This window comes from Struthio camelus, chromosome W (assembly GCF_040807025.1).
Source record: "Struthio camelus isolate bStrCam1 chromosome W, bStrCam1.hap1, whole genome shotgun sequence".
Lineage (NCBI taxonomy): Eukaryota > Metazoa > Chordata > Aves > Struthioniformes > Struthionidae > Struthio > Struthio camelus.
In genome coordinates this window covers 40,202,085-40,226,724 of record NC_090981.1, presented here as the reverse complement: position 1 = coordinate 40,226,724, position 24,640 = coordinate 40,202,085, and the positions used below count along the sequence as shown (strand labels likewise).

At 38.2% G+C, this 24,640-nt stretch overlaps 1 protein-coding gene across 4 annotated transcripts in view; it reads left to right on the top strand.

Moving 5' to 3' along the window:
• Positions 1-18,780, top strand: part of LOC138064181 (ras-specific guanine nucleotide-releasing factor 2) — a 137,751-nt gene extending 118,971 nt beyond the window's left edge. For all 4 annotated transcript variants that reach the window (XM_068925710.1, XM_068925709.1, XM_068925708.1 and 1 more), the window contains exons 20-27: positions 6,621-6,681; positions 7,347-7,450; positions 8,072-8,156; positions 8,780-8,977; positions 10,912-10,991; positions 12,462-12,579; positions 13,319-13,387; positions 14,115-18,780. In XM_068925710.1, the coding sequence (XP_068781811.1) occupies positions 6,621-6,681; positions 7,347-7,450; positions 8,072-8,156; positions 8,780-8,977; positions 10,912-10,991; positions 12,462-12,579; positions 13,319-13,387; positions 14,115-14,207 (808 nt within the window). In that variant the 3' untranslated portion in view covers positions 14,208-18,780. The remainder of the gene's footprint in view (positions 1-6,620; positions 6,682-7,346; positions 7,451-8,071; positions 8,157-8,779; positions 8,978-10,911; positions 10,992-12,461; positions 12,580-13,318; positions 13,388-14,114) is intronic.
• Positions 18,781-24,640: the final 5,860 nt, after the last annotated feature.

Here is a 24,640-nt window from a genome sequence, read left to right as displayed (position 1 = left end):
CCAACCTGTATGCATCCTGGCCAACATGTATGTTGAATATTTCCCTAATAGCTATTTAAAGTCCAGTAAATGCCGATGACGCAGTGTTGTTGTTCCGAGGATTTGAACTGTCGCTGTATTTCATTTTATGTCCATATTTCAGTAGCAGCTGAAATTACTCCTGTCTATATCCTCTATATGTTTATCATTTATTTATTTAAACTGCTTTTTTTTTTTAGACTGTTCATAAACTTTCAGATAGAAGTTGTTGTATAAGTATTACTTACATAATAGTCTAGTAGTCATATTGACTACTCTGTAGTCAATAGAACATCAGGATATATTCTCCAAGTTAAAGATGTTATCACATTAAACAAGCTGCCTCAAGGTCTTATACCGAGCAGACTAGGTAGTCTGAAGCTCTTGAGCTCTCTCCAGCTACATAGGAGACAGTTATTTGCTAGATATGTCAGATTTGTTAGCTGTTAGCTAGTCAGGAGAAATTAATTCTCCAGGAGTCTGAACTGTGAGAAAAAAAGTATTGGATCAATTCTGATCGTGGCCAAAAATCATTCAACCAGGGTGAAATACAAAGATAGGTCATATATCTCACCCATTCACTGAAGGGAGAAACTCTGTTAAATCACCTCAGGAAAATGGGTTGTCTAACAATTAAGAGCAATTTCCAAACTTTCAAAAAGCACTCTAGTTACTCCCAAAGATATATTCTCAGCAAGGCTATATAGTTAACTAAGAGGAGAAAATAATAGAACTTTGGAGATAATCTGTAACTGAATGAACTTGCATATGCCTGACTACGGAGCAAGGCTAATGAAACAGGGATGAGGATTCCTTTACTCTTCTAGAAGCCTTCATTTTTATTGCACATTATTAAGATAATGGTACTTATAAGCTTAAAAAAGAATACTCCCTTTGCTAGTGCTAAGCAGTGACCTGTTATCCCATGTAAGGCTGTGAACACACACTTCTGGCTAATTCTAGAGGTGTGATCTCAGGCACAGTCTCGGCCGCTGGAGCAGCAAGACAGGACTCCCTTTGGTCCTCCAACTTCTCAGCTTGTCAGTGGATTCAGAGATGAAACCAACTCTAAACTGTTCTTTGAAAAGTTAACTTTTCAGTATCCCAGAATCTAACACTGAGAAGTAGTTTGTATCAGGAGGGCTTGGCTTTTCTGGTAGGCTGAAAACAGTATTTGCTCAATTTTGGAACTGATTTCATGAACAACGAGAAACCAACAGAAACAGAAGAAACAGCACCCACATGCTTAGATTCTATCTAACCAAGCTTTTGAACCAAAGAGGCATCCAAGTTTTCTAGGGCCAGAAGTAGGAAGTTTTCTTTGTCTTTGCGGTGACCACTGAAAAATAGAATAGTGCTGGTGCAAAAAGGGGACATGATAACAAAGAAATGCAGATGCCTCTCCTAGTTCCACGTCTAGCTCTGGAACCAGGTCAAGGGAAACACGCAACATGTTTTTCCCTAGGCTGGGAGAGTTTTCCCTATTACTTGCCTCTGTAGGTTACTGTTTCTTGCAAAAACGACAACCAAAATGGTGCTCCTCCGTACCCAGAACTGGCAAGTTTTAAGCAGACACTCCCAGACTGCACCAAGACATTGTAAGAAGCCAGCATGTTCTATCCCAGTTCATGCTTCAAATGGTCACTGGTTTTCTTATGCATCAGATTACAGATTTGCTGTCATTCACCAACCTGGCAGACGATATTCAATATTCTGGATGTTAAAAGGAGGCATGTAATGGAATAAAATAATTTCTTAAGTTTCTTGAACTGTCCACAAGTTATAATGGCAGGGTGAGGAGAAACAGAGTTCCTCTCAGCACAGACCTAGAAAAAATTCCGTAGCAGGACCCACTCTGTCCAACTGAAGCACCTAGTTAATAACAAACAGTAGACACCTAATGAAGCACCCAAAGTATTTCCCTATCTAGTCAGAAGAAGATTCTGTCCACTGAGCTTGTCTAAAATTAGGCAGACCGACTGTTCCTCTGGAGATCATCTTCCTTTTTCTGACAATTAAGGAGTATAAGTATTGACTTGAGGAGGATCTGAATCCCACCCTAGAAGTCCTAAAGGTAGAGTATCTAGTCTGTCTTGTTGCAGAAATGTGTAGAGCTGCTTTCAGGTATTCTGTTCCTCTTTTGGCTCAAGTTCCAGTGTCTGATTTGGAGAAATCCATCACCACTACACATCCACCTGCCTGCAAAGCTGTTATCTGTTTGGATTTCTCCTAGATGGAGGGCTCTCGCCTGACATTACTTAGAAGAGGAGTGTAAATTAACCACCATAACTGAAGAGTTTTTGACTGTTATTACAAATGAATTTCTTTAAAGATTTTTGACAATATTTTTTATGTGAAAGCACAAGTTGGTCAGTACTGAAACTTTTGATGAAACTTCCCTTCAGAGGGTTTCTCTGGGCCAGGATGAAAACAGGAAAAGGGATGAGCCAATTAAAGTGCCCCTCGTGAAAATAATCATTGATCAGTTGTTAGGTGAGTGCCATAAAATTGGCTTTTTAGTTATTCTGAAGGGGTGCTTGCTGTCTGCCTTTACGTCAAAAAGGCTTTGACATATCCAAATATGTAGTGAATCAAAATTCTTTTTCACCAGTCGGCCCTTACTGTAGGTTTTAATTTCAGTTTTCATAGGCTACCCTAGTTACTGAAAAGGAGAGGAACTCAGAGTGAGGTTAGGAAAAGTGTTTTTCCTATTGCACGTTCCATGTGCACAGATTCATGAAAGTTAGCGCTTTCTGGAGGGTTTTGAAGTTCGAGCCTCTGCACAAGTATATTCCATGGACTAAATCCTTGAAGGCTGTTGAATACTGATGTCTCTTTTTAGAAACTGCCACAGCCTTTGTGTCTATGCATATATGCATGCGTATGCATTTCTTGGGAAATTAGTCCCTTTCAAACGTCTTTGTTAGCAGAGATTAGAGGAGGAAAGGTGGGCTTGCATGGTGGGCTTGTATTCCAAAAATATTATGGTCAGCTCTGGGAAAGACACAGTATAGAAACTGAATGGCAGAGAAAGTGTTTATGAGAGTTGCTAAACTGCTTCATGCCTCCTTGAGTCATCAAACAGAGCAGCTGGTATTTCTCACATGATGAGATATTTGTTGAATGGACTGACAGGATATCTCTGCAAGGCAGAAAAGTTTCTTTTTCTTTTTGTTCAATGTTATTCCTGAAAGCTAGACAAGCTTACTGAAGTATGTTTTGTTTGAGATTTGATTAGCTTTGTTTAGTAAACTCTGAAATCTAGATAAAATTTCTGACACCAAGGCAGAAACAGGCTGCAAACACTGAAACAGGAAGATTTATAGTGCAAACTGAACAGCAGTGAATAACTTTAGACGATGAACAGTCCTACCTGGGAAAAAAATGATTCAAGAAACATTTTCTACTCTTTCTTCCTCAGAATAGATGTAAATGAAATCCAGGGATATGCAGAGATCAATATTTGATGGATGACCAATTTTCTACCCAGTATGATTTCACCAGACAATACATTTCAAGCTATGTAACTGATACCAGCTTTTAAAATATTTTATATAGACTAAGAGAATGAGGAGGCAGATAGTTTGGGTCAGATTTCAATATTTTCTGCTAGAAAATAGTTTTAATATTTGTGCTGTTCAGGCATGAAGAATAGTTTAAAGGAGAGAGACAGCTCTAAGGTTAGCTGCTAACTCTTAAGAATTAGAAAGTTATTTCTTGTGTAGTCACTTCCTTCATGTGTAAGGATAACCACAGAGGTGGCACTCCATTCACTCCTCACTGTGAGGTGCACTGTTTTAGCAGTCATGCAAAATCTTTCCTTACCCTTTCCTTTCTCTCATTCCTCTTTTCACTCCGACCTGAGCTTCTTACCTCCCTGAGGAGGCCATTCAGGGAGTCTAACAGGAACTACTCAAGCAGAACTGGGAAGCTGGATACATCTTCCTAGACCTCTATTGAAACAAAGTACCCTAAGGGCAGCAACAGTGCAGATGGAAGTGGAAGCCACTACTGAAGCTGTCAGAAAGTAATTTTATCTAGTTCAGAGAGGTGCACTGCTCTCTGAAGATTTAAACTTAGCGCATATATGGATAAAAGGAGAAGCTTGTCCACAAGAATGTTATGTTAGAGGTAAAGCACAAGATACCTGTTTAGAATGAGGAATTCTAAATTAATTGAGGGAAGACTATTTATGTAATACATGACACATGCCATGTTAGAGAGTATCAGGAAGCAAAAGATGGGGAAAAGTCAAGTGCTTAGAGCCTTTTTAACCTTATCTTTCCTATTTTATTTTGTATTAAGCAAGTACAGTCTTTTCTATGTCTAAGATAAAAACTCCAGCCTATGTGGAGTTTTATATATTTGTATTTATATAAGTAACTCAAATGAGTTTACAAGATTACTTGAAGTACTTGGGGGAGAAGGGCACACCCTCTTTTTTTATTGCCAGAAAAGCACATGCACTTGTCATATGATGAGCAGTACCTTTCTGCAGGCAATCAGTCATGAGATCCAGCACAAAATAAGCTGCTAAGGAAAGACAGATTGCCAATCTATTTACAGTTCCTGAGGATGCACACTGTTGTTCTCTGGAGAAGACACTGAGGGTTCTCCTGAAGAAGAAAACATTCAAGACTTTGCACAGCTTGCCTATGAGACGTAACGCATTTCCAGCTCCTGTGAAGAAAGGGGCATTTTGTGTGGATTTCACAGGCTGAAAACAAAGGCAAGGAGGATTCTTAGATTCTTTGTGTATCTGCATTTAGTTTTAACCTAGACCATTTCCAGTTTGGCAAACCAAAAGGAAACAACAGCAGCCCACAACAGAAGAACCTGGTGTTCTAAGCGTTAACGCTTCCTTCCCCCCCACATAGTACAGATTCCATCTCTTAGGCTCATTGCTAAAGTCTCCAGGCAATATAATCCTTTTCTTTTAACCCTTTCCTCAGCTGGTACATGGAAAGTCTTGTTTCTACAGAGTGCAACAATAAAGAATTGAAGCGACAACAAGAAAATGCTTAGTCCAGTTGCTCTGCTTTCTGGCAGGATCAGTAGAACTTGGTCCTCTTTGAAAATGGTCGTCTAAACTTCTCCTTGAAAATTCCACTGACAGGTATTCCACAACTTCTGCAGAAAACCTATTTCAGCGTGTACTGATTCTTTTGCAGTTTGATAGCTGAATCTCATGTTTAAACTAAATCTCCTTTGATGCAAATCAGTCCAATGCCTCCTTGCCCCATCGCTGGTGTTCTCTTTATACCCAGTCTTTTACATATTGTTCTCTCTCCCTTGATCTTTTTTCTTAATTATATAAATCCAATCTATTCAAGCTTTCCTTCTAGTCTATATTTTCCAAATCCTTTATCATACTTGCTTACTTGGACTCATAGCAGTTTATATTTGTCATATTGTGGTGCTCAGACTGGACATAGTACTGCAGCTGAAATCTTAGGAATGCCAGTAGAGTAGAATTATAGATTACCTGTGCTTTACATAGGATATACTTTTACTGCAACCTGAGACGTCACCAGCCTTTTTTTCTACAGCATTACATTATGATGTCAATTCCCAGAAATCCTTTAGGACGGGACGCTCCCAGGACTGAGGACTCATTGAACTGAATGCTCAGCATTGAGAGCTTTCATTAGCAGGCTAAATGGCAGGCAGAAAATGAGGGGATAAGATCTTAGAATTATGTGCCAAGGTACTACAGCAGACTGGATAGGATTCAGTGGAAGAGTAGTTACTTCTGCTGGATTCATTTTTGACCCAGCACTCTGAAATCACCTTAATAATCACAGGTTTACTACGGAACAATTGAAATCATGGATTAACACTTGTATTACTGAAAGCAAAGCACGCACTAGCTGCAAGTGAAATGTACTAGCAGTTTGTTTTCTGTTTCCACGCTCTGAACTGTTCATGTGGGTCAGCCAATGGGATGGTATAGCGCCAATAAAAAGGAACACTTCCAGAGAACCATTCTTTTATGCATGCTTATTGTGCTGTCTTGTCGTCTGAAACGTCCATTTTTCAAACATTTCCCAAAGATATCATTTAGTACAGAGTTTAAGACTCAGAGAAAAAGCTTTGGGATGTAATTTTTTCCTTTAGGTTTCCTAGGATTATTCAGCATTAGGAGAGCAAATATTTTTATTATTGTGTTCTTTCTGCTTTTGTAGTGCCAGTCCAGTTCTTAAAAAGAGAGTTGAAATTTGTCCATCTCACTTCTCATCACTGTAGTCAAAATTGGGTAGATGCAGAAACCTTATGGCTATAATCAGCAAATTAGTACAATAATTAACAACACTGTATTGTCGTTGACCATTCTGTGGTATATGCTGTTCTTAGGCCAGCAATTTTAAGCCTCCAAGACCAATATTTTGGCTTGCATGACTCTGATATTGTACTATTTTATACACTTTATTTAAAATCAGAAATTAGTTTTCAGATGCAAGAAAGTTCTTTTTTCCCTTAGTTCTTCAATTGCAGTCTTAGGATTTAATTTAGATAAACATGATTGCCAAACTGTGATAAGATTTTCTCATAACCATAGATGTTATTCTTTATATGGGATGCTCTGCCACTTAATTTTTCAGAGCCCTTTCTCAGGATGATCAAGATGATACCCAATTAAAAATAGAGGATATAATTCAGATGGTAAGTTCTTCATGAAATTTATACATAAATATTCCTATAGAATTGTGGTATGTTTAAGTCACTAAAATGTATCACAGCTGCAGCTTTGCAACTCTGGACAGAAATACTGTTGTTTCATAATAGGAATGTACCTTTCAATTTAGAGAAAGTAAGAATTTGGAGCCTCTATCAAAGATGAACAAGTCAAAACTTTAGGTTTTCATTTTAAATCATGATGCAAAAAAATGGGTAATACATGAATATATATGAAATGATAGTATCTGTCACCTCTGCACAGTAAAGCAGCCATCAGAACCATAGTTGGCCTTCATTGACAAGGCCCATCCTCCAAAGTGTAGTTACCATCACCTCAAGTGCATTAGATTAATCCAAAGAAAGATGGACAATGAACTAGATGAAGAGTGGTTATATAGAACGTAATGTAGAATACAAAAACTTTAATTTATCTACATACATACTCATAGTTTAGTATAAGCTATGTGCATGTTTTCCTGCCAGTTTCCAGCCTGATGTTGTTAACAATTTTTTGCTCAATTCTTATTCCTTTGTCACAAAGAAGTTAATTACAGTTATGTGTTGAAAGTGTATATGAAGTTCTTAATACTCTGTACTTTGAAACGCTCTTTGATATTAGAGGAATCACTAAGTCTTCTTATTTTTTGCAGTCAGAATGTCCAAAACCAGAGTACTTTGAGACTTTGTCAGCTATGGAGCTTGCAGAGCAAATAACTCTTTTAGATCACATAGTTTTCAGAAGCATACCCTATGAGTAAGTGTTCTCCTACGCTTGATTGAAGTGAGTACTTTGGATGAGTTACTGACTGGAAGTTTTAGCCGCTGCACTAATTCATGTTACTGACATTCAGGCAAAATGATTTGCATACATAACAGAATAATGTCCTTCGGCTATTTTTGTCATTGCTTATGATTCTTCATAATCTGGTCATGTTTTGAAAGATTGAGTTCATTCAGTTTGTTGCTAAGAAAAAATCCATGGTGTAAGGCTCTGGGCTGGTGATGGGTGAATACAGTAGGGAAGTGCTGAGTCTCTGGAGAGGGAGTGTCAAATCAGCTTCATTCATACAGCAGTTTGCCACTAATATAACCATGTAAGCTGACAAGCACAATTTCAAATAAGGTCACAATGCTGAAAATTAAGACAGGAAATAGGAGAAGGGATTCAAAGAAATTCTTTACAACATTTACTACTTTGGACAGCATTAGTAATGGTACAGTGAAACGTTGGAATTAGTGTAAGCTCTGTTATTAGCTTCTAAGAGAATAAAGTATACTTGAAATCCACTTAGGCTACAGTTACAGACAGAGTCGTAGTGTGTTTATTAGTGACGTTTTTGTTTGTTTGTTTTTTTTCTCAACCCTCAATTTCTAGAGAGTTTCTTGGGCAGGGCTGGATGAAACTGGATAAAAATGAGAGAACACCCTATATTATGAAAACTAGTCAACACTTTAATGATGTAAGTACTCATAGAAATATAGATTGCCTTTTAGGAACTCTCTTGACACTTTATATGACCTCTGGAATTTAAATATCTTTTTCTACAATGTAATATAATTTCTTATGTAGTAGTAACTGAATGTTACAACCTTTCTGTGATTAACCTTTTAAATCAAAGTATAGAAAGATTCTCATTTTTATGAATTGCTGCTCAGAAGTTCAATGGCTATTTAATAGGTTAGAACCTTTTGAACTATTCTAAAATGACTTACTGCTTATAGAAGAAATTTTGCTCTTCAGAGACTAAATATATAAAGCCAGTTCTGTTTAATGAATGCCCTTTGAGTCTCCATCCCCGTGTTTGCTCTTTACCCATTTTCCTTACATTTTGCTAAGAGACTTTCCAATCAGTGTTAGTACTATTGGCTTGGAGACATTCCCCATTGCATCTGATACCCTTCTTTTATATTGTAATTCACCCACACTGTCCTGCAACACTGTTCTCAACATACTTTTTCTGATTTTATTAAAAGCCATAAATTTTGCTGCTCATTAGTTTTATTTTCTGCTTTGTTCATTAAACAATGGTGTTTTGAAAGTGATGATATTTAAATGTCATAAACAACTTCTTTATTTGGTCAGATGAGTAACCTTGTTGCCTCCCAAATCATGAATTATGCCGATGTCAGCTCCCGGGCTAACTCAATTGAGAAGTGGGTAGCGGTAGCAGATATTTGTCGATGTATGCACAATTATAATGGTGTGTTAGAAATCACATCAGCCTTGAACAGAAGTGCAATCTACAGACTGAAGAAAACTTGGGCTAAAGTATCCAAGCAGGTAAGAAAATGTGATTGCAAATATGGTGTGTAGATTTCATTGCTCAGTATGCTGTCCAGGGAAAAAGGTGTTGAGATATATATTCTTCCCATACATAGTTCTGCTTTGAAAATACTCTATTTGTTGAAAGCATCAACTGGTGCTGGCATTTCACTTCAAGGTATTTTGTACTTATCTTATTTTTTGTATCATCAATTAAATATTGGTAAGAACAAACTGAATTCAATAGAAGGAGGAGGAGCCTAAGTCTAAGACTTGAGCTTGAAGTATTGAAATGTCTGAGTGAACTAAATTTTGTTATTCTGTAATTAGATACATTTAGATATACACATCTAAGTGGTGAGTGGCTCCGTGTAACTGTAGTCACCTCAGGCGCTTAAAGTAGGAGCCTTTTTTCCCTGCCTGTGCGGTAAGTCCATATAGAAGAGGTCAGCACTTCCTCTCAAGATGCTGAGTTCTTTGCTGACCAGTACGAACTCTTAGATAACCAGACCTCTTTCTCATTTAGGTCCTGAGTTCAGATGCAGTGCATATCTGCTCTTAATCCTTGCCTTGCAGCTGAGGCTGTGAGCAGCATGGCTGAGACTGCCAGGAGGATTGCCAGTAACAAAGAAAAATAGAGACAAAAAAACCTAGCTAGGTTGAAGGCTATCCAGTCTTTTATGTTCCGTGTTTTAAACAGTTTGGAAGAAATTGTTTAGAAGATTTAAATCTCAGCTTTCTGTCATTTAAACATAAATGAATATTTTAGTATGATGGAATAACAGAGCAATGCAGTCCATGGAACAGAACCAATCACTTGTAATGTAGGCAGTATTTGGATACAGAGTTTACTCCAGCCAATTGGAAGATTTCAGGTTACCCCTTTTAGATCAGGCTAATTGACCTGCAAGAAGGTGAGCTTTTATCATTTCATTTCCTCCTCGAGACATTTCTGCAGCTTCAGTGTTTGCAGAGCACCCAAGCAGCTCCAGAAATGAAATCTACTCAGAATACGTTCTCAGTTACTGCATCCTCTAGTCTGCTTGATCTCAGGTGCTTTATAGCCAGTGATACTTTCTTTTATTAAAAAAAAATATTTAAATCCAGTCAATATAAACTCTTAAAAGAGTTTACCACAAAAGTGCTTTATGTTTAGGGTTTGTTTGATTTTTTTAAACTCTAGCATTAAACATTTAAAAAAACAGATTAATCTTGTTGCACACCTCTCCAGTGCCTAGTGGAAACATTATCTGACTATTTTATCAGCCTGTTATCATAGAAGAATAGCAAAGTGTCTTTTTCTGCCTACAGCTTTCTCTTGAATGGAAATCCGGTTTCAAATGTGACAAATTTCTCATGATTCTTCATGCTGTCTCAAGTCTATAGCATAAAAAATAATGAAAAGCTATTTTTTTCACTTACTAAGCAGCTAAGTCATTATGATACCCACTGAAAATAATTCTTATAAGATAGTAATATCTTTGCCAATATGTATTCAGTTTTTGTCGGAAACTTGGAGGCAAATTCGGTTTTAAGAACTTCAACCAGCTTGGTGCAAGCTGTGAGACAGTGGACATCCTTTACTCTCAATAATTGCAGTAAATTCAGTTGAGGATCCTTAGCAACATGTAAGATAAGGTCTCAAATATCCTTCTAAACACAGTAAAATGAATTTCTGACCATTAGTTTAATGAACTTTTTTCCTGAATTTGCTAGCTAATAATATTAGTGTAGATAGTTTCTTTATATCACTCAAAGGAAGATCTTCAACACTGCCTAATCTCCATTTTCAGAAATACATTAGAAACTACAGTGAAGCTAAGTTCCTAATGCCTACATTATTATTTTTGAAAATGGAATGAAGATGCTAAGTGAATTATGTCTTTTTAAAAATCTAATCCCCATCATTCATGTGCCACAGCAATGACATTTGTGATGTGCTCTCTTTCTAGACAAAAGCTCTCATGGACAAGCTTCAGAAGACTGTATCATCTGAAGGAAGATTTAAAAATCTTAGAGAAACACTAAAAAAGTATGCTTCCCTACATAATACAATTGTATTGCTATGAACGGTGGTTACTACATGTTAAAGATGAGTTGGCATTGAGTAAGATTTAATAATTAATATAATATTTTACCTAATAACCTTTTAAAATCTAATTTTATTCTATTTGGGATTATCATTTTGCTGAATATCCTGTGATTTAGTACCTCTGACAGATAAATATAATATCTCTGGAGCATTGCTAAAACAGATTAAAGTATTATTCGGTATGAAGTATTCCCAGTTCCAACAAACTTTCTCAATAAGTGCAAGACCAGGTTTATAACTAAAGGTTCATATTCAAGAACATCTTAGAGAGTTCATTCTAATGATTCTGTAGAGTTCTTGTTCCAGATAAGAGATTTAGAACTTAAGAATATTCGTGAGTCAGATCAAAGATCCATTCTTGTCTCAGACAGCAGCAGCTGGTAAATGATACATAAAAACAGGAACATAAAAAAATGGAACATAAAAACAGGACAAACGTACAATGGTATTTCCTCTCCTATACCCTCCCAGGCCCTTCTAGTCTGCCATTTTGGAATTCATGAAAAGAGTTTGTATCTTTTTGTAATAGTCCTGGAAATATTTTTCTTTCATTGATTTGCCAAATGGTGTTTGACCTTAAGTAATTTTGGTATCCAAAATGTCCTGTGGTAAGGGTTCTACAGTGTATGCATGTACTGTCTCCAACTGCTTGCATGCAAAATCGGTATTTTTGCTGTTTGCAAGTCTGAATTTAGAAGTAGGCTTTCCAGAGCTGAGTGATAGAATTATTTTAAATCATCTTGAGAGAAGCAAAGAATTGAACTATTTAAAATAGTACTGAATGTTTAAAAATAGATATGGTTCAAGTTAGTCAATTTTTAGTCAAAAAATTACTGTTGGGGAACGAATCACTTTTTAAAAAATTATTTTACTCATGATGTATGGGCAAGTACTTTCATACAACTTTCAGTTAATATATTGCCTGCCTCTGTACAACAAGTACCCTCATAATATGAAGAATGCCTAGAATGATGTGCACTGCTAAGTGTAGTCAGCAGAGTGCCTAAGTTAACAGTACAGCCATGGCCCTGCTCTTTACTTTTCTTACACCAGAGCTTCAGAAAACTAGGTTTGCTGCTGTTGCTGCTGAGGCAAGAATCAGCAAGTGTGGAGTGGCAAATACTGCTTGGGAAGAAAGAGTGGCTCCTTTACAGAAGCAATAATCATCACCCCACTCCTCCTCTCCCACAAGAAAAACAAACCCCAGTTCTCTAGGGTCTATAATCCTGGTTTTTCAGATCAGCTTTGCTACTTCTCCATCCTCCTCTTTCCTCTTTGTATGCACTGTCAAGAAGGTCTGAATAGACTTTGACTGAATGGAATATGTGTAATAAAGAGTATGTGTGAGTTACAGAAATATTAGTTTGTAAATTTAGTCATAGTCAAATATGCTAATTTCTTATCCTGCAGTTGTAACCCGCCTGCGGTTCCCTACCTTGGAATGTACCTAACAGATCTAGCATTTATTGAAGAAGGAACACCAAACTTCACTGAAGAAGGCCTTGTCAATTTTTCCAAAATGAGAATGGTAATTTTCATTTTCTTACATGCTTTCCCCACAGGTGTTTAATTACATGAGTTAATAATTGATTTAATTACAACTGCTATGAATTTATCTTCTAAGACTTCAAATACATTTGCATCGTGCAAGATACACAGCTATTTGAAAGCAATTACTTGAACCCGGTCTTCTATCACCACCTTCTGGTAACCTGAGGAATTTTGCAGTGGGAATTCTGCATCCAGTTTGGTATTTGAGAAGTCACAGAGACAAAAAGCAGCTGCCTTAGGCTTGTGAAGGAGCAACAAGAGTTTTATTGAGACTAATCAAAATTTGAAGAATGATTCACCAGAAAGCAGTATTCACAGTCTTTTTCAGGTGTGCTAGGGTCTGTATAAAAAAAGCATTTTAAAGATTATTTTCTCCAAATGTAATGTTGTAGAGCTCCTCAGAGAGAAGCATGGAAGCTGCTCATCTGATCTCAGGTTAATGCCCTTCTTAAAACTACACATTGCAGCAGTCACTCAAGGAAAAAAGAAAAATAATTATCGGGAGAGAGACAGTGGCCTGCTTGAGATTGCCTTAGCAATAGATGGCTAATTGAGAAAAGTGAAACCCTCTGAAGACATTAGGAGATAATCTGTGCCTGTCCCTTCCCTCCTCCCAGGAAAAGCTGCATAATTTGGTGCAAAATTCTTGCCTTATGTAGCCTAACTGAAGTCAAAATGCAGTTGTACTTACTTATATACCTGCATTCTTTTGATAGATCTCGCATATTATCAGAGAAATACGCCAGTTCCAGCAGACCTCCTACCGCATAGAACATCAGCAGAAGGTAAGGCTTTTCTTAGATACTGTTAAGTATTAATGAAATGAAAGCTGCTGTAGGAATTAGTTGTAAGGTAGAGCCATTGTTGAAAGTGAAAATTAATGTATTCTGCTCCCGCACACACGGAGGAGAGGGCAGACAGAAATGTGGGCAAGTACTTTCGTGTTGTAGTAACCTGATGGTAGAAACTGTCTTCTCAACACTATATATACAAACAAGTTTTTTCCCCTTCTTTGGAAACTCTCCTGGGATTTGAACCAGTGCGGCTGTGGTATATAAGGGAAAGGGTTCCAAGGGAAGTGTACACTGCCTGCCCAGTTTAGAGCATAGTTCCACAGCGTATGCCAGAATACTGGCGTTAGGGGAGAGGACATGGCCCAAACGTCTGCTGATGCTGTGTGCGTACTGCAATTCTTTTCCCCTTTTGCTTTATGGGAGCGGTGGAAGTCAGTCTGTGCCTTGAAAGAAAAAATTCTTTTCATCCCAGAGCCCAGAAAAGCAACATGGGCTTAGGTAACCTGGCTAAGGTTTTACCCTTTCCTAAGAGGGTTTACTTGATTCCTAGGACACTACTGGGATAGCTTTACACCATTTTTTCATGTTTCTCTGAGAAAACACAACTTGAGAGGATCTCAAAACAGCCTGTGAAATAGGCTGAGGGGGGAACAGGAAAGCAAAGCAATTTACTTGAAAGTAGCATACAGTGCGTTCAGCTATGTTTTCTGCATTGCAGGTCACTCACTATTTACTTGACAAGACACTCATCATAGATGAAGATACTTTGTATGAACTTTCCCTAAAGATTGAACCCAGACTCCCTGCCTGAAGAGCCAGCTTTGCCTCAGAGTCTGCAGAAAGCTTTGGAATAACAAACAAAGTTATGCATGCCAAGTCCTAAAGACAGCAAGGGAAATATTGAGAAGAGTGCAAGCTCTCTTTTCCAATGAGAAACACAGAGCCTCACAGCATTTCCCTCTCAGGCAAGGAAAATCAGCTGTTGGAGGTGGAAGATAAAGATGCTTCATGTCTGGGTTAAGTGATTGCTACTTTGCAATGATAATGTTTTGCAATAGGGATTATGCATCTAATGGAAAACAGGAGGCTTTCCTGGGAACAGGTACTCATTGTAGCCATCTTAATGTGACAAATTAAGGGGACAAGTGTAAATGGTAGTATCATATTCAGTTATATTAAGAAGAATGGAAAAAATGAGATGGCACTGAAGCGGCCTGGGTTGATTGCTAACTATGCATTCACTGAGGCAGTAGTGGTAGCGGTGTGCTCCTATATTATATTCACTGAAAAACTAGGATCTTGAGAGTCATCTGCTAGCCTGGAGAGGCATCAGGGTAATATCTAGTAACTTCAGTTCTATAGTTGTTCAAAACATTTGTTATACATTTAATGCTTCCCTTTATAAAACGTAACCTTCTTTAAATGTCTTATTAGCCTTATCTAAGATGATGGATTTCACAAATAAATGAACTAATCTTTGTAAATAATTTTTCGTTAATACGCAATGAGAATATTTACAGCATGGAAAGTAAATGAACTGTAGTTGAATAGCTGTAAATAGTTGCCAGCCTTGCAAGCTTCAGCTGGGAAATACGAGGTTAGGAGCTGTACCTGAGACTCAAGAAATCTGGACACACAGTGCATGGGATGGTTAGTCATGTTGCACACAGCCCTGAAAAAGGCACTTTAATTTTCTGCACCTGCAGCTTCCCTGAAAAGTCAGGTTACAAAGCACTTTCTGGACACACTGTTGAGAGAAATGAATGTCTGGACTGGCAATGGGTAGTGATCAGCAATGAACACTAGGAGTCGGAATGACTGTTTCATTTTACATGAAAGTAGTGGTTTAAAAAATGTCTATTTTTCGCTCAGGTATTCAGCACTGACTCAGCTCAAAATTCTTTTACATCAGTGGCAAACTTTGAATGCGTGCAGACACAAACTTTACATTTTTATTTGAACTGGTAACTAGCATTTGCATATGAACATACGTTTAAGAAAATGTGCTCTTTGTAACTGTTATAAAGCCTATGCTTTTGTGAGAAACCAGGTAGATAGATTTCATTTCTACAACTAGTTGATACTTCCTAGAATTTCCTAATCAAGTGTGGCCTGTTGTAGCTGCATGGAAAATGAGCTCAAATGCATGCTCTAAAGTACATCATAATATAAAATGCAGGTATTAGCACTGTTGAATAACTTGGCTGGAAAAGTGTCCTTACTTTTCCAATGATAATCAGCCAGTTGAAGACATAGGGCTATATCACTGTTTACCTCCCTTAAATCCTCTCAGGGAGATAGCTGTTTAAAATAGATTGTGACCTGGGTCTGTTTGATCTGACATTTCTTACCACAGTCATGATGCTTCTTAATGCTAACAATGAAAAATGAATCGGCCTGGCTTGTGGTTTTTGTCTTTATTTGCACTTTAATTACGTTGTTAGCCCAGCCAAGAGCTGCACAATAAATTCCATTTGTTCTGTCTGAGTGCAAGTGCTAGCATTTATAAATGTCCTTAGCAACTGTAAATTTTATTAAGGTTCCTCATCACAAGGACCGTCTCTTTGTAAATAAGTGCATGAGTAAACTTCAGAAATACTGGAAAATTCCTCAATTAGAAAAGCAGACAGCAACAAGAAAGGAAATTCCAGAAACATTTTGAATAGTTCTCACTAATTAATGCTGTAGAAGTGAACATGGAAAATATTATTTGTGGAAGCTTTTTGTCATCAGAAACTTACTTATTCTTTTCATTAATGACTGGCAGGAAGCGGATTGCATCCCAGTGCATGATTAAAAGAAAAGCATGGTTTATATGGACCACAAAACCAACTTACTGTGTATTTTCTGTACAAAAACAGTTACCAGATGTCAATTGCATAAAATACATTAAGGTTATGAAGAAATGGCAAAAAAGTGGTCCAAAAAGTGAGTTCTTAACTTGGTTGTATTGTTTCTCTGTTCGTAAAAAAAAAAAAGTATAAGAACTGTCAATGTCTTAACTGGCATCTCTGTTGTATGCTATTAACTGCTGCTTTATCTTCCTGTATCCCATTTTACCAAACTTCCTTGCTGTTCTTAGGGTTACAGGATGCAATTCCTCATCTTACTTATTTCATAGTCAGTTTGTTGTTTTATACTTTATGTACACATATTGGTTCTTTGGAGTTTCAAAACCTTCAGTGCATTAGTTAACCCTTGCAATACAAAGGGGTGGTGCAGGACTAGTGCTACAGTATTACAAATGAAGAGATGGGAAGACAAAGGGTTAGGGATGATTTTTTTTCAAATGTGCTGTGTATTCATATCTTAAAATCAGTAGACAATATCTTGGTTCAGCCCTTCTGGAAAAACATGTCCTATTTATATGCCAAAAGTTACATATTGGGTCAATGGCAGAATTTATGTTAGAGTTGCCAGAGTAACTAGATACTTGGTCTGTGTTTAGAACAAAAAAAATGGCTATGGTGACACTAATCTATTTGTTTTGCTGATGACTAACATGTTAATCTGTTTGGCTTGTGGATGCAATGTGTTCCTTAAAATACAGGAGATGACTGCTCAAAAATATGAGCATACCTCTTGTTATCTGTAATCCTAGTCACCGTTCCCAACCCTAATTGGAGCTGGAAAAGCTTTTTCTTTCTGCAGAAATCCTACAGAGGAAGTGTGGGATGGTGTGTCTCCCCCAGCAATCAGGTTACGTAATTCAAGTACATGTGGCCTGTGCGCCTGTGCTACAGTGCTGCTGCAATCTTTGAGCGGTGGCACCAGCTGGGAGGCAGCACCAGCCTGCTTTGTCTGAGACTTTGCCTGGTACGTCAGCATAACCAGCAGGTGCAGTGGCCTCTCTGCACAGTGCACAGGGGTTGTGGAGCTCCTTGCCTCCCGCTTCTCTTCACCCCTCCACCACAGCCACATGCTAATCATATATAGAGAAACAAGTCCTAATTGTAGAACACCCACTGTTTGCCACAGGCGAGATGTTTTCTAGTGAGGACTGTGGTCATAAGAAAGAGAAGGGCTGAAGAGCCGCTCTACCTGCCTTTCGTAGCTCCACAGTCCCCATGCACTGGTCAGATGCAACAGCAGTTCTTCTGTTCGAGGGGCTGCTCCCTGTCAGCGCTCTCTGGGCAAAAATGCCTCAGGGAGCGTGGGCTGGCTAGCTACAAAAGGGATGGCATAGTTCACCCACTGCCTCTGTTCAGCAGTGGGCACATTGCCAGTGAAGTCAGAGGAGAGTTTAGCAGTAAAAAAGCTGAGGCAGCAGACTGGATTCATCTGTAGTTAATGGGGAGCCTGGGCAGCAGCACCGACGCTGCCCTTTCATGTGACACAGAGCCTGTGCCACTGGACACGCTAATACGGGGTTAGAGTTGCCTTCACCCCGTAGGTGTGAAGGGGCAGGTCTCATGCTCTGCCCCTCACCCCTGATTAAATTCACCTGTGTTGTACGTGGCACTTCACATGAGTTAGTGGGCTGAGCCCATGATTAGTCGTAAAGGGAAAGGAAAATAGATCTTCTGAATGTACAGTTGCAGTAAGCGTGTACTCTGTCCCTTTCTTTCAGCCAGTCCTGTAACATACACATGTGTAGGTTAACAGTGAGAGGTTCTGCTGCGACTGATCACCATTACTGAAAAGTAAGAAAAACACCTCTGTCCTCTTTCTGTTTTCCTAGTTCTTAATACTGATTGTTGTTTTTTAGGATAAAAAGGAATTTAACCCTTTATTTAAAGTATTTATTAACTTTAATCACATTGGTTTTGATTTCAGGACATGTTCATTATCTGAAGTTTTCCTTAATGATTGTTATTTATTTTAAGGGTTTTTTAAAGCATTGTTTTATTTGTATGGGTATTCAGTCTCTCCTTCTATCACTGTTATTAACCACATTAAACTCAGATACGTGATTTAAAATTCGTGTTGATAGAGACATCTTAACCTAGTCAAAATTGTTATTAAATAGGGGCCAAAATCTTCAGTCCTCATTCTGATAATACCTTGAGCTTCACTGAGAGCTTTTCGTAAGTAAAGATTTGGGGATTTGGCTCTGGACTAGTTGCCTGTCACAATTTTTGCCTCCAAAGGTCAAATGTCTCTTGATGATATTTCATGTCCACCGTGCTGCTCACCTATGATTGTTTCGTTGTACCTTTACTTATGTAACAGTGTCTAAAATTTTATTCTTTAGGTGAACAGATGTGTGTTTATTTGACAGATGTACCTATAACTAACTCATTGCTTAGTGCACATCCAGATGTTTTTGCATGTGTTGTAACCTACCTTTTGACCTGAGGTTGTTGCTTTGTATTGTTGGTCAGGCATATCAGGCAGGGTGTTGTGCCTGTATGCTAATTAAACATTCTCTTTTTTTTCCGGAATTTCAAGAATTCTTACTTGCTTTTGTTTATTTTTTATTGCACTATGGTGAGTAAATAGCGGATCTGTAACCCACTGTTTCTGAATTACTGAGTCTTTTAGGGAAACATGGGAGGGGAAGGGAAAAGCCATTAATAGAAAGGGCAAAAGCAGAGAAAGTTCTGGCTGCTTCTGCTGTTGGAGAATTTGACTTCCTGCATTTTACCCTTTGCTCATTTATGCTGCTTTGAAACTGCTGTGGGCAACACTGAAGTTAATGCTAATTTGAATTTAGAACAAAGAACAAAGCCTTCTTCATGCACAACTAAAAATGCTGAGATCCACTGTGAAGTGTACAACATAAATTCCTAAACAAGACATAGAACATAGATTAAACAGAACAAGGTGCACAGCTCATTCTTCTTGGTGGGCCAGAAATTGTGCTAAGGAAAGCTTCCTCCATTCCACACTATTATTCCCTCTATGCTCCTGTAGCAAGTTACAAATAGGTGGAGTTTAAACACCATTTTAGGAGGTGTTTAATGGCTTTCTGTTTCAATAGCATAGTTCTTTAAACAAGAGGCAATGATTTACACTAGTAGAAAGAAATAACATTGTGCCTAACTTCTTTCATTTGTTGCTTTGTTGTTGGGCTTTTGTCTAAACATCCCTAGCGCTCTCCTGGCTGGTGTTTCACTCTGGATTTAAAGACGTAGAATATAATTTCCTCACCTGCCATCCTATATCATCTTTGATAAGAATTAATAGCCAATAATTATGGATTCATGAATACACCATTCTTTCCTATTCCCTTTACAGTTGCTTTCCTTGGATTATCAACTTCAAAGGTAGTTCAGTAACATTAGGGTTCTCTGCTCTTAAAGGTGGTGGAATGAGTGTCTTTGCAATGAAACTAGTTCATGTTTTTAATAGGAGACTGCCCAAGTAAGCACAGAAAACATGTTAGATTTGTAAGTATAGTATGTCCCTCCTCTTCCAATAGAAAAGTAAAGCACACAGAGGTAAAATACCTTGCACACTGATGCAAAATAGTTGATGGCAGAGTTTAAGACTACAAAACCAGGTCTCCAGCTTCTGTAATATGCTTTAATCATTAAGTTTACTGCTTTCCTTTGTTGAAGTGGTTAATTTTTAAGAGGATATGAAGGTGCCTGTTTGTTTGTTTGTTTTTCACAAGAATTCACATATTTTAAGTAACTAAACAGTAAGATCAAACGAGGTCTGTGTAGGGTGGAGGTAAAGCAAGTGACATGTCTTAAAATCAGAACCTATTAGGTGTTTTGTGACCTTGCAGTCACATTTTCTGCAGTTTTTTTCACTTCTAGTATGTCACACAACTGAAATTGACTGAGAAAGCAACTTTTGAATTTGGCAATTTTTTTCTGTGTAAGAAAAAAAAAATCAAACTACTTGCCAAGCTTTTTCATATAAAAGTACTGGCTATTGTAGGATGATTTTCTTTTCAAGTTATTTCCCCACACTTTTACCATTTTATTAACCTTGTGCCAAGGAGCTGTCCAGTTTCACCTCTTTCTCCTAACACCATCATCATGGACTGTTGTCTAACAAGTATTTAGCAGAAGGATTTTTGTTTTCTGTATTTTGCTATGTTGCAAGAAAACAACCACAAAACACTGTGTAAAATGGTAGACTCACTGAAACAATCAAATCTCCTCCTAGGAAAGCTGAGAGCAGACAGCCCTTTTTAATCTTGCTTGTGAAGAAAGAGAGGGAAGCCGTCTGGTACATGCTGTTCGAAATCCTCCACTTTGTGAAGAGAAAATTGAAATCAGTCTTGATTAATTGTGCAAAGGTAATGAACAAGAATTGCTAGGATGGACCTATGCCTTGAAAGTTATATTTGAATGTTTTGGTCCTATCTGTGTATAACCTACGAGAAGTAAAATTTGAGAAAGGTAGATTTTTGCTTGAAATTTCCAGTTTGTGAGAGTACGGAAACAATTGTTGGTGTTCATTGCAGTTCTTTGGCAGAACCCACCCTGCATACATGGGTTGATAAGTGTAGTAGTAGAAGCTGTTTTAAATTTGTTTTCCTAGAGGCAGCAACTCCCCTTTGTAAGCTGCTTTGAAGTAGACTGTGCTGATGCACATGGTGGGCACATGCCTAGCTAGATGGGTCAGAAACAAAGTAATATCCCTGCTTATTACTAAAGGTTTGTCTTCTCTCTGGCTACTGCCCACTGGAATCTCTTCCTTTATACAGATTGGAAATTGGTTTATTTTTTCATTCTAGATCCTAGATTTTAAATCAGTTGCAGCATCGTTCCAGTGCTGTTTTGTAAGGAAAATAAGAATCCTGCATGTGGAACATCTAATATTAGAGATTCAAATCCACAGTTAGGATGTGTTTTGAGGAGAAATCAATGACCTGTTAGAATCTGAGCCTCCATCATCAGAAATGGCTGGCCATATTGGAGCAGCAGAAGGATCAGAAAGAATATCCTTCTCTGGGTTGGAGAGGATGATATCAAAGTTTTCTCTCATAAAGCAGTAACATTCATTTGTCGTCATATTCTCAACATACACTCTTGAGGAAAAAAGCACTTCGGTGAAATACAAATGCTCTTTTTTCATCTTTTTAATGATACAAAAATATCACACAAATATTATGCAAAAACAACTTTTCAGAGGACTGAAATTGTCTGAAATAAAATTATTGCCTCTTTCAAGCACATGATTCTACACTAGGCAATTCCTAACTTCAATCTCACTAATTAAAAACATATTCATTGTCATACTGTACAGTGCAGTCTATAACACAGCTGGCAAAAATAGAGCGATCACTTTTTAACAATTATTCTGAAGGCCTCATGATTTTATTGTAAGAATTTTGGATATTCCTGCCTTTCCAAGGGGAGTCTAAGTCAAATCCATTTTAGGAAAGGCCCTTCTCCTTCCTTTGGCCTGAAAATGCACTGCTAATTATAGAGAACCTTTCCTTCAGTATGTGGTAGATGTCCTGTGTAGAGCAACTTCAATAACTTAAAATAACTAGGGTTATTTTTAACAGATTACCTGGACCCAGTTCAGCTCTTTATTTAGTTGACATATATTAGCAATAAAAAGGACCTTTCTTTGGAGTAACCATTTTGCCCATATAGTGACAGAGAGTGGGGAAATTACTGTGGGTTGTCTCTCATGACATGGCATGAGATGCCCACAACCGTAGGAGGACTGTTCTGTGCCTGCTCGTGCACCTGGTCAGCAGAGAACTTGTGCACATGCTTAGCACCCTTGCTTAAGTTCCATCAACTTCAACAGGATGTAAGTGGTGGAGTGCCACCTCAAAACAGAGTATTTTCCTGGTTTGATATCTCAGTAGCTGCATATACTGGATGTTAAACATTCACAGTCACAGGGAAACCTCAATGAAAGGTTTTCCTGCTGTTGTTTTCCATTTGGTAAACAATGATATTTCTTCCACAACAGCCCAGGGTGGTATACTTCACTGTATTATTGTATGCCTGCCTTCAGGAATCCCAAGAATTAAAGACCCATTGAACTTGAACACCACTGATTTTCATGGAATCTGCGCCAAGCTGGCTGTTTGCTTCTAAGGATAATATGTGTATTAGCTCTTTGCAGCTGTACAGTTCCAGAACTCGGACTCCAACAGCAGGGGAGCTAATGATTAAGCATGCTTGCAAGCTCTTCAGAACAAAGATAGGATCCTCTAATTCCTAATTTGATACATGTAGTAAGTAACAACAGTAACTAGCCTTATAATTTCTTTCATGGTTTCTTGGATTACTAATAAATTATTTCCCATATATGGAAGTTTACTTTATAAATTTTTTCTTTGAAACAAACATGCCAATTAGAAAGGCCTTCTCCTAAAACAAAATGACCTTAGTTGTAGTCTGTATAGGTAACTTCCCTGTTCAACAGCATCCACAACAAATTCTAGTGAGGCACAATTTATTGCTGAATTGTAGCTGAACTCCCTGTGTGGGGACAGTTGACATTAATATGAATAGCAATTGGGTTAACACTCAGCTACCATTACCTCCACAGCACAAGCACTGAAAGCAAGAGAGCATTTTAATTGGGAGGTTTCACATAAATATTTAGGTTAGATAGAGATGAAATTAGGGCATTATTTATGGATGGTTCTTAGCGTTCCAACTGTTTCTGTAGCTGAGTTCCTTAGAAAAAGGATCAAAGAACAGTTGTTAGACCAAGTTATTTTTCAAGTATTAATGTTAATTATATGTTCTTCAGCAGTCAGAAGGGAACATGCTAATACCATTTGCCAGATGTTTGTGATGTTAGTTAGCAGACTGAGTTTTATGTGCATCTTCTGTTCTTCTAGGCTCTGATCTGGCAAATAACTTAAACATCTGCTTAATTGTAAGTCAGCAAGGCATTTAAGATCATGGTTCCATCAAATTAACTGAGATGAAGTCTTTGTGCATTCAGGGACTTTATGAAAAATGAAATGTTTAGTCAAAAGTTTAAAATGTGGTATAAGCCTCAGTTGCTGCACTGCAACCTGACTGTGGGGGCTGCACTACAAACAAAAAATTGGCAGCCTGCACAGAAGTAATGTTAGTACGCAAAGCTCTGCATCTATTGCAGAACGGGGTCCTTACAGCCAAAGCAAAAGATGTAACACAATCATAAAGTAGCCCTTGCCAGGGATGAAAGGAAAATCTGGCTTTTGTTTTCTTTGCTGATTCCTGACAGGGCAGATTTGTTTTATATTGCTTTTGTGCTCATATTTCTATACGCGCTTTACCTCACAAAGATGCTCAGTTGGCTTTTTTGGATCAAAACCAAAAATGTAGCATTGGGCTGATAAAAAACAGGTGCAGTAAAGAGGGGGTGCTGCAAATACTAGGCAGTTCAGATGGATTGCTCTGAGGTGGCTGCTTTGGTTTTAATTATGGTGGGTATGCCTGGCTTCCTCATTAATCTAAACAAGTTGTGACACTTTGGGGGAGACATACCTATGTTTTGCAAAGTTTCACAGATCTGAAACAGGTTAGGAAATTGCCAGGCATAAGTCAAGAAATATGAAGTGTACAAAGGAAAAAGAGTTTTAAAGTCTTCAGTTTTTAAAAGCTGCTCAGTATTTGCCTCTGTGTTGCTCTGTGAGCCCTGATAAATCTTCAGCTTCAGTGGGAGCAGAGCGAGGTGAACATAATTATGTATTCTTTTTGCACTCCCACCCAACACATTATTTTTTTAGTACTTTACTGTGATGTAGCTATAGTATTCTAAACATGAGGCCACAGAAACCACCCCAGCAGTTGGTTTCTATCAGCACCTTTTACATGCCATGTTTCTGGACTCTACCTTATGTGAAGTCAAAAATTTGTGTAGTGAATTAAAAAGGAAGAAGGAGAAAGGTGGGCCTGCTGTTATCTCATCTCATTCTTCTGACAGCTGGGTCCAGGCCTCCTGCTTCCATGTGGAGTCAGCACAGGTGGATTTCTCCTACTCTGTCTCTAAGAGGTTCTCCTACTCTGTCTCTAAGAGGTTTTCAGGCAGGCATGGCAATCCAGCACAGAAACTGCTCATGACCTTTCTCTTTTGGCTACTACCGAAAGGGCCCCTGGGGCGAAGCAGTACAGAGGCATCTCGTTGCAGTTAAGCACCTGGCCAATCATTTGCTGATGTAATCTCTTTCCCCTTGAGAGGTATTTGAAAGATGATGTTGCTATCACCCAACTGTTAAATGGCCCCCTTCTGCCACATCCTACTTATGTCCTCAAGGGCACCTTTGTGTGAGCAAATGTCATTGATGTAACCGAGTGAGAGAGGATTGGCCATGGCAGCAATTGCTTTCCTTCCCCCACCTCCTTCCCCCCCTCTCATATTACCTGGACTGCTGTCAGC